Below are 16,817 nucleotides of genomic sequence, written 5' to 3'. Positions count from 1 at the left end.
CCCCCTATTCCTAAGGTTCGACATTGCAAATAGAAGAATAACAGGGTGTGGATAAAGTTCGTCACCTTTTAGGTTTTCCTTCAACACCGGTTGACAACTACGGAAATAAAAATAATACCAGAATTATAAGATCATCGATATGCCACCCACATCCTTCTGTTTGCACGAACTCCAGTCACCCAGATGTTTATACAAAACACCCAAAGCTGGAGTACCCAAATCATAAGATCCAACAACATCCAAATTATCCAACACTACACACCATCGTTTATCTACTCTAACACTCAAGTCTGCAAACAAAAAAGAGCCAATACACCAAAGCAAGAAGATTCTAGTCAATTCATCTGCAATTTCGGTGTTAGGCTTCCCTTCTCTACGTAAAATGTAATTAGCCAAGTGAGAAATGCACATTGTACTTGCCTTGGAATCATAATCTCCAGGTTTCAGACCCTGATTTTTTCTTTGTCCCATAACCTCTAACACACCCCGGAATTACTTATCATCCATAGCTTCAAGTTCTCGTGGCATCATTGTTTCCTTTAGTAATTCTGGGATTGACTTACCTCCTCCGATTGGAATACCAGTCAACCGGAAGAAATCTAGAGGGGTCAAACCTATCTCAAACTCAGAGAAGTGAAAAGTTTTAGTCTTCTTTCACCACCTCTCACATAAAGCTTCAGTTAATCCCTTATCCGCATACTTACATTTAAATTGGAATACGGACTCGAAACCACACATTTGAAGAAATAGAATTGCACGGGGGTTGTTATGAACCACTATCTTGTATAATTTATTTACGTTTTTCCAACTACTCCTATAATTTACGTCTCTCTTATCAACTAAGTTCTCACATTTATGTTGTATCCGTCCGACATCTTGAGATAGTTGGGATAACTTCTCATACCTAAACCAATCGACATGCTCCATTATCTAAAAAAACAAAGAGTAAGGGAACCACAATCAACATGTGAATAATAAATAATCATCCACATATATTAATATTTGCACAATCAACATATGAATTCCCACAATCAAATTCACCTCACATTGAGGTATGCACAATGCTCATATGAAAACCTTCATGAAAATGATATTAATAACATCAATTCCATCCCTTTAATCTTCTAAACATCAACTCAAAAGAATACATGAGTTAATCCTTAAACTCATTGCAAAATGCTTTAATGAAAACCTCCAACAAAATCATATTAACAACATCAATTTCATCCATATAATCATCTCAACATCAACTAAAAACGCTATATGAGTTAATCCTCAAACTCTATCCCCAATGCTTAAAACAAAATTGTTGACATGCTTATCAAATTACAAATTTCAAATACATTCTACCAAGCATAAACACAATTAAATCAATTAATCAATTTATGAATCAATCATGAATTTATGTTTCACCAAAATTAACTCCAAATACCATAAACCCTAAGTTCACATTTTACTTTTTTGAAATCAAATCAAAAATTATCCTACTGCTCAATTAACCTAATCAACATGATTCATTAAATAGCTTCGAAATCGCTCCATTATAACTAAAATCAAAAATAAAAAAATCAAACAAATCAATCAAAAAAAAATTTACTTACCTAGTGTGGATTAGTTGATGAACTCACACAAAAATACCACCAATAGTTTCCCCACGGCTTCTTGAACAAACCCGTGTAAGATTGCCGCTCCTTAAACACAAAATCGGTTTGAATCAACCCATGGGAAATGAGCTTCTACGGTTTTTGAAGAAGAAAAGAGAAAAAAAAAGAACAGAATAGAAGGAGCGCGACGACTGTATGATTTTGGGTTTTCCAGGACATGCACTTTGAATCCGCGTGTTGACCGGTCAACAAGGTTAATACGCTGTTAGAAACGGTGCTTTTGAGTTAGCCTATGATACGCGCGGTTAAAAACGGCGTCCCGTGCAGGTTTAAAATGCGTATCCACTAAGAATCACAGATTCCCATTGCGCCCGGGCGTTGTATTTTGGTGACGTGGATCCAAGAAAAAGCTTGAATCTTGGACCACGATTAGAGCCAACCTAAGTAAATTGATATTCCCATCAGCGGTAGTGTTTAGAAATTTAATCCACTTGTTTACTTTGATTAAGGAAGGATCACTTTCACCGGTTTAGAGTCCTATTTAAAACTCAACTCAACTTGCCCACCCGACTCCCCTTACCTCCTTAGAGCCGTAACCAGTTTCTCTTATTTCTCTAAACTAACTTTACGTCTTTTTCTAGTGAAGTAAACGAAGGAAAAACGTTACCTAAGTGGTGCATTCAATTGAATTTTTTGTTGTTTTACGAGTTCCACCTATACAATCCAATCAATATTAATGTAAGTTTGAGGTGTGAGAAAGTGCATGCCCTTTTGATGCACACTTATATACGGTTCTATTTGAACATCCTAATCACTCTTTTATAACGTCGTTGTAGAAAAGATTGTATCGACGGATACAAAATCACCTACCTAGAATGGGATATATAGTCACAAACCATGAAGTTGTCTTGCACCGACCAATTCTCTTCCTGATTCGGATTCTTAAAGGTGATTTTTTCCAACAGTCCTAGTCATGTTATCAGTTTGCTTCCAAAGTTATTCATCCGGATTTTCACGAAATAAACTCTTCGAATTATCAGCTGCTTCCAAAGTCCATTGGATCATCAACAAATGCAGATTAGAAAATAGTCAGATCTACAACCTTGTTCTTTGTGTATACTAATAACTAATTACTAAACTAATAACACCAGTACTATACACCTGACAGTGATTCTTCCATTTTTATACAACTTCTTTTGTTGAATATAATGTGCAAGGAGGGGTATCTTTCAAAACAATGGTCCACTGATTCAACGAACCACATTTCTTGAATTTTACTCCCAATCAATCAAACTAAACCTTTCGAGAGAAAAAAAGAAGAAGTTATGTTCAGTTCTGATTTGTTTCACCCGGCCCTTTGCACAGCTGAAATCCCAACAAGTACTGTAGAACATCGGCGGCTCTTGAGGTGAGATGAGATTCATGAGAAAGCAACATGTGTTATCTGACAATGCTATAGAAACAATTAATATTATTACCAAAAAAATTAAAATAAAAATAAATTAATATTAGGTCGAATTCCAGGTTAGTTAGGTGAAAAACGCACGATACTGTTTACGGAAGTTAGTGCCGTTGAGCAGCGCAGCCTATCTTCTTCAAACCTACTGCAATAGCCCTTTATCCACTTTCTTTTGCTTTTGCAAATGAAAGATCACTATCACTAGTATGAACTCTAAAGTCCTATTAAATTTCTCACTCAACTTGCCCAACCTTGAAGCCGCAACTGTTTATGGAATTACTGCCTTAAGGTGAGTAATCTGATACAAATTTGTTCTCCATAGGTCTGACCTTCCCAAAGGGGTCATTCAGTATCACCACTCTAGCTGGTTATTAGAACTGCTTAGCCACTGGGAGATTATTTTTTGCGCTTGTTGATTTAACATCAGGTAATTTTCTTGTTTTAATTTCATCAAAAAAGATGTCGGTTATGACTATGACACCTCCATGGCAATGGAGTACTGGCAATCGAAGTCGTAAGAAAACAAAATAAACATTTTTATGGGTTAGACAAGGTCAAGGTGAGGTCCCTATTGAATGCAGTGCCATTTTTTGCTGGGAACTTGGAATGATATACTCAATACTGTATTGCTGAGTGGATAAAGACAATTTCTGAGTCACATTAAAAAAAATCTCAGACAATTTGTAGCTCAGAACTGCAACTCAATTCAGTATCCCACGGCACATCAATATGACCTACTGAAAAGACAGAATTCAAAGCAGTGCCATTGCCATATTTCACAAAAGTCTGAATTTTTGTGTTGGTCTTGGACCCTTTGGTGGGCTAAACTTTAGTTTCAATTCTGATCAAAAAAAACTTTAGTTCCAACACAATGGGTATTTACGTTATAGTTCCAGCACATCAATTTAACCAACTTTTGAGATCGGAAGATGAGTATTCTCCTGCGCCCGAGGTTATTTTACGTGACAGCGTGACTGTACCAATTCACAGGGAGAAGCTCACAATACTTTACCTGTTAATTTCCACTGAACCTGGCTGGAACCATTTGCAAACAATCTCTGTTCTGTAATGATTGTCATTCAATGATCAAGTTGTTTGCAGAGATCACTAGAAGGAAACTTGTTGCGAAAGATCGAAACCCGTTTCAACTTTTGATCGTGGGACTTGTTCGAGACATTCACAATGCTGTGGCTTGTGAATTGTAATTCATTTTGCATAATTCGCCAGTTCTGAAAGTATAGCGAGAAACCATCTGTGCTTCAAGAGTTCAAGTCAAATGGAAATTCTCCTTAGCTTCATATAGGAAGTGGTGGAAACAGTCAAAACTCCCATTACTTTGGAAATTGGATGAAATCTCCAAAATTTCATTCAGCAAATCTTGGTAACTGAACATCATGAATTTTTCAGTCTTTTTCACCTTGCAAATCTCCAATACTACAATTTAAACTACTTTCCAACAATGGTGAACAATCTGAGCAACAGAAAGAGCTCTGTGGTACACAGAAGGATACCTCTTCTTCGTCTGAACTAACGTTTGTAACTGATACACTTCCTTCATCAACATCAACTTCAATTCCAGATAAGTATTCATCGTCTGACTACGAGTTTTCATAACAATTCTTGACGTGATTGGTCAAATTCCCTATCTGAATGATCAGTTGAAAACTCGTCGTAATTCAAACTTGTTATTTCAGAACTTCCAGGGTAAGGCTGAGTTTTTTCTGTTCTGATAGAGGTCGAGTTGGAATCAGAAGAACTTGGAATGGTGCAGAGGGCAACGTGCCTGTACTGAAATTTTAATTCTTTCTCCGCTACAGCGATGAAGTTCCTCACTGCCTCAAGTGACTGCATGTATTTTGATTTTTCTAGTACCTGGAAATATTCACAATGGTTTGGGGTTAATGCCAGAGCTAGCTAACAACAAATCAGCTTGGAGATAAAAGAATAGATACCAAGAGAAACATGCTACAGATGTAATGATGTACGAAATTAGGAAAACGGGTGGGGTCATTCAAGTTTCTGTTTTGAATAAGCCATTCCAAGGGTATCTAACTAGCCAAATTCCAATGTAATCTGCACTAAATCTCTATGAAGGTGAAATGCAAATACTACAACCAAAACTAAAAACTTATCGAGTGTTCAAGGAAGTTTAGAAATTTACCCTCTTCTTGGAGAATTATCAACAGGACACATAACTTCAGGCTGAACATAATTCTTCCCCCGGATTATCGTGTCATTTCCAATCACTTGTATCGGAAACCCACCATTTAATCTAGCTATCTCTTTTGCATACTCATGTACTTCACCAGGTCGAGAAGGTGCAAAAAACCTTAACTCAGCCAAAAAACCAAATTAATATACTTGATTAGCAAAATAGGGAAACTCAATGTGCGATACAAATGTCTCATGGCAGAAACGTGCAACCGAAGACCATAGTGCCATTCAGAAAACAACATACCATGGAGAAAAGCAGTAAAAATTACAAGGTCATAAGGTAAATGAAAAGCTAATGCCAATTTGATAAAAAATAAATTTTGATTGTAATTTAAAGATTATTATCGCATTGAGATTGAACAAGGTAGAGAAGCTGTAGGTTTGGGTTCAGGGATACAAATTTATTAACTGCACTAAAATTAATGAAAGTTGAAAGAAACAACCGAGACAATTAATAGAACACTTAACCAACGAGATTCGTTAAAATAGAAAATGGAATACTTACTAAGATTGAGCAAGGAGGGGATCCTTTGAGCTTCCAACTTGGGTTCACAGAGACAATCTGTCAACTGAACGGGAAATTGTCACTCAGAGAATCTCGAAAAGAACCCTCAGGGTTGAGATTAACCAGAACAGAGATTCTAGTAGACTTCAAACTATTATGAATCCAAGTGCACCAATCATCAAAAACACCATACTTTTTTAAAACTTCCAGAATGAATTGCCAACTGAGAGTATCAAAAGCCTGGGTGCTATCAAGCTTTAGTCCTACTTGCCCACTCTCGTTTCACTACAAGCTCATTCACCAATCAGAAGCCACACTGAAATTCCCATGGATATTTCTTCCCTTCAAAATGGCCACCTGTTCCTCAGAAATCAAATTTTCTAAAACCCCACCAAGTCTAGAAGCTAGTATCTTAGTAAATTTTTTAAAAAAGATGTTACTCAGCCCAATTGGTAGGTAATTCTTCAACGTATTACCTCCTTTCTCCTTAGGAAGAAGAATAATCATACTAGAGTTCACACCATTAGGAATAAACTTGCGCTGCCAACAGTGAGTAATGGAAAGAATAAGATCAGAGTCAAGTACCTCCGAACACTGTTTACAAAAAATACCTGAATAACCATCAGGTCTTGGTGCGCTTTCTGCACCTAAATCAAAAACAGCTGCTTTGATTTCCTCCTCTGCTGGAATAACATTCATAGCTAGGCTTTCCGTTTCTCTGATCCTTCCCTGATGCACATCAAACAGCTCATCATCAATATGCTTAACTACACCGTTGAAGTTGGCCATGTAATGCACAATGTGTTGCATTATCTGATCGGGGTCTTGAATGACGCTGCAATCTTCATCCACATTTTCAGAAATCTTATTGTGACAACGTCGAATTCGTATATTGTTGTGAAGAAAACTTCCGTTGCTGTCACCATCAGCAATCTAAGTTGCCCTAGCTTTTTGTCGCAGCATTATCGCCAGTTGAACGCAAGAAAGTTCCACTGCAGTCTTAGCGTCTGCCAAACTAGCAAATTTACTAACACTAGTACGATCTGGGTCAGAGATAACTTTTCCAATGTCAAGTTGTAATTCAGCTTGATTAAGCCGCATATTAACATTGCCAAAAACAGATCTATTCCACTCCTTTAGAGCAATTTTCAACCTTTTCAACTTACTATTAAAAACAAAAGCAGGAGAGTCAGTCAAAAGAGCATCCCAAACTCTGTTGAACTCATAAAATCACTGTGCGAAAACCATATCTTTTGTATGCGAAAAGGAGCTCTAGCAGGTCTTTGCGACACAAAAACATACCCAGATAAAGGAGAGTGATCAGAAATATCTACCGCCTCCGCCACAGCTTTGTATCTCCAGTTTTGGAACTTCTCCAACCAAGCTTCATTGATGAAAGTCCTATCAATCGTCTGATTTTTCTCCCTGTCCCAGATTTCCTTATTGGTCCAAGTGAATTCTCTCCCCAGGGCATTAGCTTCAAAGAGTTTATTCGCTTGAACCAAATCATGATAGGGACTTGTTCTTGTGGAGATAGTTGGTAGAGCAGAATAAAGCCTAGACATTGGCACTGCTGTATATTGTAAACTGTCATCCTAATTCATTTTGTTCTTGTCTGAATAAGATAGAGAGAAACCGTTAGTGCTTTAAGTCGCATAGAAGTTGTCTGTAGCTTCATATTGGAAAAAAGCAGTCCGATAAGATGCAGAAAAGGGATGCACATCTGAATTGACAATATTCCGGAACTGGATGATATCCCCAACATTTCATTCAGCAAATATTGGGAACTGAATATCATGAATTTGTCGATCTTTCACGATGCAAATCTCTAATATAAAAATTGAATCTACTTTCCACAGTTGGTGAAATAGCTGAGCTGCAGAACGAGCCCTTTGATAAAGAGAACTTAAAGAAGGATACCTCTTCTTTGTCAGAACTAACGTTAGTAACTGACATACTTCCATCACCAACATCAACTTCGCTTCCCGATAAGTATTCATCGTTAGACTCAGAGGTTTCTTCTTCAGTTTGCAACAATTCTTGATGTGAGTGGTCAAGTTCTATATCTGAAGGAATAATGGAGAAGTCATCAAAATGTGAAATCAAGCCTTCGGTAGTCACTTCAGAACTTACAGGAAAGGCTGAGTCTTTTTCTGTGCTGATAGAGATCAAATCATAAGAACTAAGGCCATTGCAAAGGGCGACATGTCTGTGCTGGAGTTCTAATTCTTTCTCTGCTACAGCAATGAAGTGCCTCACTGCTTCAAGTGACTGCATGTATTTTGATTTTTCTAGTGCCTGAAAACATTCAACGGTTTTGTGTTAATATTAGAGCTGCATGACAACAACAAATCAGCTCAGGAGATGAAAGAATTGATACAAGGAGAAACATGTGAAAGCCGTATGACATTAGGAAAGCGAGTGGAGTCATTCCATTTTCCTTTTTGAATAAGCCACTCCAAGGGTATCTAACTAGCTATATTCCAGTGTAATCGACACTAAAACCTCTGTGAAGGTGAAATACAAGTACTTAAATCAAAATAAAAAAAAGGTTGTCAAGTAGTTAAGGAAGTTTAAAAATTACCCTCTTCTTGGATAATGTATCAACAGGACGCCTAATGTCAGGCTGAACATAATTCTTCCCTCGGTAAAATACTATCGTGTCATTTCCAATCACTTGTATCGGAATCCCACCACTTAATCTAGCTATCTCTTTTGCGTACTCATGTACTTCACCAGGTCTACAAGGCTTGCAAAAAACCTTAACTGTTTCGTGATGCTTCCAATGCATATGCATATTATCTATAACACCACCATAAACTCCTCTTACACCAACTTGTAAATAATTTGATCCTTTCCGCGCCATCTTTTTCATGTAAAATCTTTCTTCACCAGTCAAACATTCCTGTTTCACCTCTGGACCTTGAGCTTTAGGAACTTCATATCTTTTCAGCTTTTCCATCAGTAATGCTTCCTTAATTTTTGCCTACAACGTGTTAAGATTGAACAGGTCAGCAGTTCTACTACCTGCACTAGAAAAAGAAAAAAAACAAACCCAAATTCAGTACTTAAATGGCCTCACCTTATCAATCTTGTCTATGATTCTCTCCTCTGCATTTAAGAACTTTTGCTGTTTCTTCCCTATAACTCTAAGATTTCTAGGGTCTTTCTTATTAGCTAATTTCCTCTTTGTTTTCCCTCTTGACAATTGCATCTTGAATTTCTTCTTGCATATCCATTTGGATTTATATTGGCGTTTCTCTTGATCATATTCATGTTCTTCGAATTTAGACTTTCCTTGAGAAGTAACAAAGTTTATTCGACCATGACTGAAATTTCTGAAAACCCATGTTGGTTTCCATGGATTTAATTGAACCAAATATTGAGAAGGAGAAGAAATCAATTCTGTGTGGTAGGAAATCGACCTGGGTAGAAACAAAAAGTTCAAGCAAAAAAAAAAAAAAAACGAAATCATGGGTTTCATTTTAATAGGAGACTTATAAAACTTCGAGTGAAAATTACCTGGAAAAGTAAGGATTTGAGAAAGAGAAGTTGAGAGTCGAAGAAGTTCGTGTAGCTCTTTGAAGGGCGCGAAGAAGAGAACCGGTTGCCATGTGTGTCAAGTGAACATAATCAAAAGACTAGTAGAAGACTGCTGACATGGAGAGGTGGAAGGAGAATATGGACCTGATCAAAATGTCCCATCCCTGCAAATCCACCAAATGAAGATAATTGATTAGCATAATCGAGAAACTCAATGTGCGATAAAAATGTCTCATAGCAGAAAAGTTCAACCAAAGACCATCAAGTGGCATTCAGAAAACAGCTTACTGCTTACCATGGAGAAAATAAGGGAATATTACAAGGTCCTAAGCTAAATGAGCACAATTTGATAAAAATCACTATCCATCATCCTTTGGGTATTCTAAGAGGTAATTCATCAAACATTAACCAACTGAGATTAAACTAGATAGAGAAACTGCAGTTTTGGGGTTCAGGGACACATATTTATCAATTTCACTAAACATACTAAAATTAATGAAAGTAGAAAGAAACGACTGAGACAATTTACAGAACACTTAACCTACTGAAATTTATTAAAATAGAAGAAAGAATAATTACTGAGATTTAGCAGGGGATCCTTTGAGATTCCAACTTGGATTCACACAGACAATTTGTCAAATTCAGAAGGGAATTTTATGACTAGCATGGGGTTGTGATTTCTACAAAATCAAGATAGAGAGTATGAGAAAAATATTCAAAAAACAATAAAAATCAGCGAGAAATCCAATTTAGGGTATTATATCTTCACTATACTACCATAGCACTGAGAGCATCGCAGCAACGAAATCGATATAAAATTGCAATAATCTCCTCAAATGGTAAATGGATCTCACTCGAGCACTGAAAGTGTTGTTTAAGAAGCTAGGGATGAGTTGGGTATGGATCTGGAGCCTTCATTTTGTGTTGGGCATGGGCCCGGAGATTTCATCTTAGTTTTGCCCCGTTTCTGTCAAGTGTCAACTACACTTTACAGACTTAACTTTCGTTTTTAACCTGTTTCTATTTTTAACTAAGAAATATAACCCTCCTATAATAGTTGTTTTCTTGATTGTCCTTGCCTACCTATAGGTATAAGTATAACCAAGCAAAATGCCTAACCATAGTACTTGGCCTAAGGATCCGAGTAAAATCTTCAAACTCTGAGAGTGATGATACCAACGCCTTGGTCTCGAAACTTGATAGCACCAAATTCTATATCGAATAAAAAAAATAAAATTTTCAGTTGCATATGTATGCTAATGGGTTTTACGTCAATCCTGTCCAACATGTTTGAGGAGATGGAACATAAATTTTTTTCGCACACCATTACTATTTAGACAGCTCTCAACAACCGCCCTACTATGAGATGGCAATTCCTTAGCCGTATCCTTCTTACCTGCTCGGATTTGGTCCAAATCGACCAAATCCGAGCAAGATTTCTTTTACAGGGAGGTAGTCAATTGAGATTTCAAATGACTTCCCGAGAGTTTCCAAATCTACTGTTAGTCCATATAGAATTTTGGAGAATCTCCTAATGTCTCTTGTTATTGGTCAGAGACTTTTTTTAAGTCATTTAATTTCTCTGGAACTCCATGTTATTGGATTAGGAATTCGTAAGAGTCACTCCAACACCTATGTTATTCGAAAGAGAATTAAAAGTCAATGATTTGTAATTTTCAGAGATTTGGGGAGACCTTTTCTATGAAAATAGGCATGGTAGAAATTTCTTCTCAAGAGGTGATATTTTTCGAGACTTAGAAATTTAAGGAATATATTTTTTGAAAGTAGGACCAATTTTTTTCTCTGTATTTGGTTGGGCTGATGACCAATGGACGAGGCATTTGCGTACTAATATCGACCTCATGACATCTCATCTCTTTTTTTCTTTTCCCCCGTGTATACTGACCGAGATTTCTCTTTGCCACTTCAAAAGACATTTCCTATGATGAAACAACGAAAAGATACTAACCGATAATGAGATAGCATAGCAAATAAAAAGATGTGGGATGACTGAATACTTATGCGCAGGACAACAATGAGATTTATTCCTATAACGAAAAATATTTTACTAGGTATTCATGGTATTTTTATTAACAGTATCACGTGCATAATTAAAAAATTGGTAGATGTTTTAAATTTTTAGTTAAAAATTATACATTTTTTTTCCTTTATAAATCACAGACTCTTTACAAATCTCGTTTTTCTATATTTACAAATCATAAAGACTCTTTAAAATATTATCTGAGAATCGCTAGAAATTTTTAAAATTTTCATAGAATCTCTATGAGTCACTCAAATAAAAAATATATGAGAGTCTACAGAAATCTCATTCGACTACCCCTTGTAGTGTTTGGATGTTTCAGTGGGTGGAATTGTCGTTCCTAAGTCTTTGAAAGTAGTTTCCATTTTTGTCTCCTTCTCTGCCATGTTTTCCAATTATCGCAAGTCTGCAATTCCACAATCCTTAACCATTTTTTACTCATGATAAATCCATATTCCAATCCTAAGTTGCTTTTTAAACCCAATCATTGAAAATCATGTGACCATTTTTTAGATTTAAAATTAAAAATCTTCCGCTGCTTGTAGTGTTTGGATGTTGGTTTTAGTAGGGAAAGCGTTGGCTTTGATTGATACTTGTGGGTTTGGGTTCCTTTGGTGGTTCTGATTTTTTTTGATAAATTCTTTGATGGTTCTGATGGCTAGTTCCAGCTAGGAAAGTGGAGCTGATTATACTGGATCAGTTTTTTTGTCGTTCTAATTCGGCACAGTGTGTTCGTTTTAGGGACAATCTGTGGTACAATTAATATGGTGCTTTTTCTGGGGTGCAATGGTGAAGGCGGAGGTGGTGCGGCGACAGATGGAAGAGTCTGGGAGAAGTGGCGGCAGTGATGTGGCCAGAAAACTTCGAAAGAGTCTGTTGAAAACCTTAGGGTTCTAAGATGGGATGGGCTAACATCGGGTAAAACTAAAGTTTCGGTTTTAATCTATATGCGGGCTCTTACATTGATGTGTTTGAAATTTTAAGTAGCATTGTTATAGTCTTTGGGATACTGCGCACTTTTTTCTGTAAGTGTCTAGTTGGTTATAGACTTATGTTCGTGGACTTTCTTACTTTGCGTAAGTACTGGGAATGCCCTTTTATTGTAAAGGCGTATGGTGGATGGGAAACTCTATTTTCCATCCTGGTCTCTTCGGTAACATCTGATGTTTGTCTAGTTGTTGATGGTGGTTTTTAGCTTAGGGTTAAAATCGTAAAACCGCACATCTGACATGACGTTACTATGATCATTAGCACATTTATTGAATCGATCAGCATGCCTACGTAAGAATTACCAGGGTACCTTTTTTTTATGTGTCATGTTCCACGACAGAACCCTTAACATTGAGCGACATCATCTATGCCAAACCCTAATTCTCATGCTACCGTGCCAAGGCATGCCAACCATGCCAGGCGCACCACTTTGCCAATGGAAAACCATGCCAGCCACATCTCCGCGCCAAGGCATGCCAACCACGCCAGCCGCAACACTGTGCCAATGACAAACCATGCTAGCCACATCTCCGCGCCAAGGCATGCCAACCATGCCAGCCGCACCACTGTGCCAGTGTCAAACCATGCTAGCCAAACCCTTGGCCCCACCATGCCAAGCCAACCGCACCTTACCTTGGCCCTAACCATGCTAGCCTCACCATGCGCTAATGGCATGCCAAACCCTTGGCCCCACCATGCCAAGCCAACCGCACCTTGCCTTGGCCCCACCATGCCAAGCCGTCCGTGCCAAACCATTGGCCCCACTATCCCAAGCCATCCGCGCCCTTTTCCTTGGCACCACCATGCTGTCCTTCAATACGCGACTACCAAAAAGAAGGCGTGCGACGATCAACGGCCACCCTTCCATCCTAGATGCAAATCCTAGCCGTCCAAAGTCGCCAAACCACGCATGGTAACCTTTGGCTCAAAACCCTAGTTTTGGTCATGTCAAACCGTGCCAAGGCATGCCATGCCACATGTGCGAATGGCATGCCAACCACCTTTCCGCGTCATACCATGCCGTCCTTCCCTACGCGGCTACCAAAACGAAGGCGTGCGACGATGAACGTCCACCCTTCCATCCTAGATGCAAATCCTAGCCGTCCAAGGTCGTCAAACCACGCATGATAACCTTTGGCCCAAAACTCTAGTTTGGGCCACGCAAAACGGCGCCAAGGCATGCCATGCCACATGTGCCAATGGCATGCCAACCACCTTGTCGCGTCATATCATGCCGGCCTTCCCTACGCGTCTACCAAAACAAAGGCGTGGGACGATCAACGTCCACCCTTCTATCCTAGATGCAAATCCTAGCCATCCAAGGTCGCCAAACAACGCAAGGTAGCCTTTGGCCCAAAATCCTATTTTTGGCCACGCCAAACCGCGCCAAGGCATGCCATGCCACATGTGCCAATGGCATGCAAACCACCTTATCGCGCCATACCATGCCGGCCTTCCCTACGCGGCTACCAAAACGAAGGCGTGCGACGATCAACTGCCACCCTTCCATCGTAGATGCAAATACTAGCCGTCCAAGGTCGTCAAACCATGCATGGTAACCTTTGGCCCAAATTTCTAGTTTTGTCCACGCCAAACCGCGCCAAGGCATGCCATGCCACATGTGCCAATGGCATGCCAACCACCTTGCCGAGCCATACCACGCCGGCCTTCCCTATGCGGCTACCAAAACGAAGGCGTGCGATGATCAACGGCCACCCTTTCATCCTGGATGCGAATCCTAGCCGTCCAAGGTTGCCAAACAACGCATGGTAACCTTTGGCCCAAAATCCTAGTTTTGGCCACGCCATACCGGCCTTCCCTATGCGGATACCAAAACTAAGGTCTGCAACAATCAACGACACTTTTTTATCTAAGGTGCAGATCTTAGCCGTCCAAGGTTACCAACTAAAGCATGGAAACCTTTGGCCCTAGTTTGGTCGCGCCGAAACAAAGCCAAAACCCTAACTTTTGGTCGCTCCTAAACTAGGCCATATTAAAGCCATACTGATCATGCTTTCATGACACTGGCTACCAAACGAGGGGTTGCAATAATCAACGGCTACCTTTCCTCTTAAGATGCAAAATCTCGACCGTCGAAGGTCACCACCGAGCCGGCAAGTCTCCCAAGCTCGACTTTCCAGACAACAACAACGTGCTACATGTTTTCCACGAAAACACTCGAGACATCAACGCATGTCACAAATTGGGGGATTCTCATTGGGTATTGGTTTGGCGGTTTACAGCGTGCGGCGTACACTACGCCCATTATAAGAAAGTGTCATAAGGATGAGGCGGTTAGTAAATACAGGGAGTAATGGTGAAACTCTTTCTTTTATGGAACATCAATTCCAGGCGTTACCGGTTACCACCTCCTCCCATTTACTCACCCGTTTTCCATTTCTTAATGAGACTAGAGTACGTTTCACTTCGACTTGTATAAATAGGCATTACTCATTTCTACCGAAAACAAGTTTTTGGTCAGGAGCATACAACACTCAGAAATCACCTGTTAGCTTTTCCATCTGTTAGCTTACGCTTTCTGATACAATTCAAAACAACTACTCTTCCAGAATCAACTATTCTGGTCTCAACACTCTCTTCGCTTCCCTCCCCAAAACCAACCCTTCTCCTCCACTTTGTGACCGAAGCAAGTCTGGAACGGCCATTTCTTGGTTTAGTCCAGACTTGTACATATTGATCTCTCGAACCTAAAGTACTCCCTTGCAGTACATTGTTTAGGGTTTAGACTGTTTCTCACCCACATCACACAAAATTACCGAAACCAGCAGAAACTGTTTTCACCCTCAAACAATTGGCGACCACAGTGGGAGATCAATCTCTCGGTTGCAGTATCGATTTCAAAATTTTCGATATCACCTTTCACTTCCAACTCCAACATGGTGGAACTCAGATCCGGATCAGCTGCCGAGAACACCAACGCATAATCTGTCCCTAGTGTTAACGCTACTTCTAACAGCATCACTACGCCACCTACTGACCCCAGTAACACCGAAAGCACTCCTTCAGGTGTAACACCGCCGATCACCAGGGACAGAGCAGCTGCCGCCTCTAATGTCCCTGCGCAACTTGCTAATCCTGGAAGTACTGAAAGCGCTCCTTCAGGCGTTACTCCACCATTCACCAGGGCCAGAGCTGCCGCTACCGCTCCTAACGCTTCGTCAAACATGGCACCTTCAACCTCCACTAAGACTCCAACTACCCCACCAACAAGACGAAAAACCGGAGGAACCAGACAAAGCCGACCATATATCACCATCGCTGATTTTATGGAGCGGCAAGAGGTTCTCGCTAGAGCCCAGACGGATATGGTTTCGACAAAGAAAGATGTACTCGTCTTTCTCAAATCCCTGACAGAGTGGCTGCCGCGTGAGTCATGCCCTCGAGACCCGATTGGAAACGCCTCCAACACCCCCGACGCTAGCACCTCGGCGGAACGCGTCTCCGCAGACAAGGAAATTCGTGCCAGAACCCCATTGGAAAGAATTCAGCCGTCCAATTTTGTCACACGAGAGGATCTGGAACAACTTCTCCAGAATCGAATCAATAATGATGAAATAGACATGCATCAGCATAACCTCCTTACCCACCTGAAATACAAAGAATTCTTCTTCCAAGAGGATACTCCTCTCCTCAATTCACCCTGTAAGATGGCACCGGAAATGCACGTGAGCATGTCTCTCGCTTCTGGGAGTCCCTAGGCGAACATGAATACAATCACGTTCTTCGTATGAGGGAGTTTTCGAAATCGCTTACCGGAAGAGCGTACACATGGTACAACAACATCGCGCCAAACAACATCCCCAACTGGGGTGGCATGGTTACCGCATCTTACAAGAAGTAATTTTTTGTGTCTGAACAAGTTACCTTCTCGGACCTAGGAAGGATGTACCAACGGGACAACGAACATCCAAATGATTTTGTTAAGAGATTCAGGGTTCAAGCACTAGACTGTCATGACCCAAACGTGACCGAGAAACAACTTGTGAATTCATGCATCAATGGTATGGATCCCATTTACCGCGCCTTGCTAGAGAACTCGCTTTTCCATACATTCTCTGAGATCCATGAGGATGCCAGAAGATCAACAACGACATCACCATCATTATTAGAAAGAGCTAGACCAACCAGATCCGAAGACGTACGCGAAACTCGCGGGAATAGACGTCTCATCAACAAACAGTACAACGCTGGTCCCTCCTCGGTGAGCGTAGTAAACGAAGGAGGAAAAAGGAAGGCCCCAGCTGCAGACCAGCATCCTAAACGAGAAGCACCATCACGACGACCAACTCCGCCACGGAAGGCCGCCGCTAAAGATCCCATGCGTCATCACGAAGCTGAAGGAAATACCATGGATTTACCGTTTCCCATTGAGGAGGTGATCGATCTCTTAGAAGCATGGATTCAAGATGATGTTATCAGACTACCATCTCCCAGACGCCC

At 40.1% G+C, this 16,817-nt stretch overlaps 1 protein-coding gene across 3 annotated transcripts; it reads right to left on the bottom strand.

Moving 5' to 3' along the window:
* Positions 1 to 3,689: 3,689 nt before the first annotated feature.
* On the bottom strand, positions 3,690 to 10,179 carry LOC113329948 (CRM-domain containing factor CFM3, chloroplastic/mitochondrial-like). Of its 3 annotated transcripts, XM_026576799.1 has the most exons (9): positions 10,103 to 10,179; positions 9,905 to 10,005; positions 9,305 to 9,489; positions 8,865 to 9,207; positions 8,367 to 8,768; positions 7,085 to 8,080; positions 5,783 to 6,947; positions 5,225 to 5,392; positions 3,690 to 4,935 (listed from the first exon to the last, which is right to left on the bottom strand). In XM_026576799.1, the coding sequence occupies exons 3-6, from the start codon at positions 9,394 to 9,396 to the stop codon at positions 7,577 to 7,579; spliced, it is 1,341 nt and encodes a 446-aa protein (XP_026432584.1). In that variant the 5' UTR covers positions 9,397 to 9,489; positions 9,905 to 10,005; positions 10,103 to 10,179; the 3' UTR covers positions 3,690 to 4,935; positions 5,225 to 5,392; positions 5,783 to 6,947; positions 7,085 to 7,576. The 3 variants fall into 3 exon arrangements, with proteins under 3 accessions (XP_026432584.1, XP_026432583.1, XP_026432585.1); XM_026576798.1 differs by having other exon boundaries at positions 5,783 to 8,080; XM_026576800.1 differs by lacking the exons at positions 9,905 to 10,005; positions 10,103 to 10,179 and adding an exon at positions 9,621 to 9,785 and having other exon boundaries at positions 5,783 to 8,080.
* Positions 10,180 to 16,817: the final 6,638 nt, after the last annotated feature.

The sequence above is a fragment of the Papaver somniferum genome, unplaced genomic scaffold (assembly GCF_003573695.1).
Source record: "Papaver somniferum cultivar HN1 unplaced genomic scaffold, ASM357369v1 unplaced-scaffold_117, whole genome shotgun sequence".
NCBI classification, from domain to species: domain Eukaryota; kingdom Viridiplantae; phylum Streptophyta; class Magnoliopsida; order Ranunculales; family Papaveraceae; genus Papaver; species Papaver somniferum.
The sequence above is the reverse complement of the archived record's forward strand: the minus strand, read 5'-3'. Positions and strand labels throughout refer to the sequence as shown.

Coding starts and splice junctions, on each gene's coding strand:
- LOC113329948 (XM_026576798.1), bottom strand. CDS start 9,396: ATGGCAACCGGTTCTCTTCTTCGCGCCCTTCAAAGAGCTACACGAACT. Junction 9,208..9,304: donor TCAAATCCTTACTTTTCCAG/GTAATTTTCACT, acceptor GTTTCTACCCAG/GTCGATTTCCTACCACACAG. Junction 8,769..8,864: donor TCATAGACAAGATTGATAAG/GTGAGGCCATTT, acceptor AACACGTTGTAG/GCAAAAATTAAGGAAGCATT.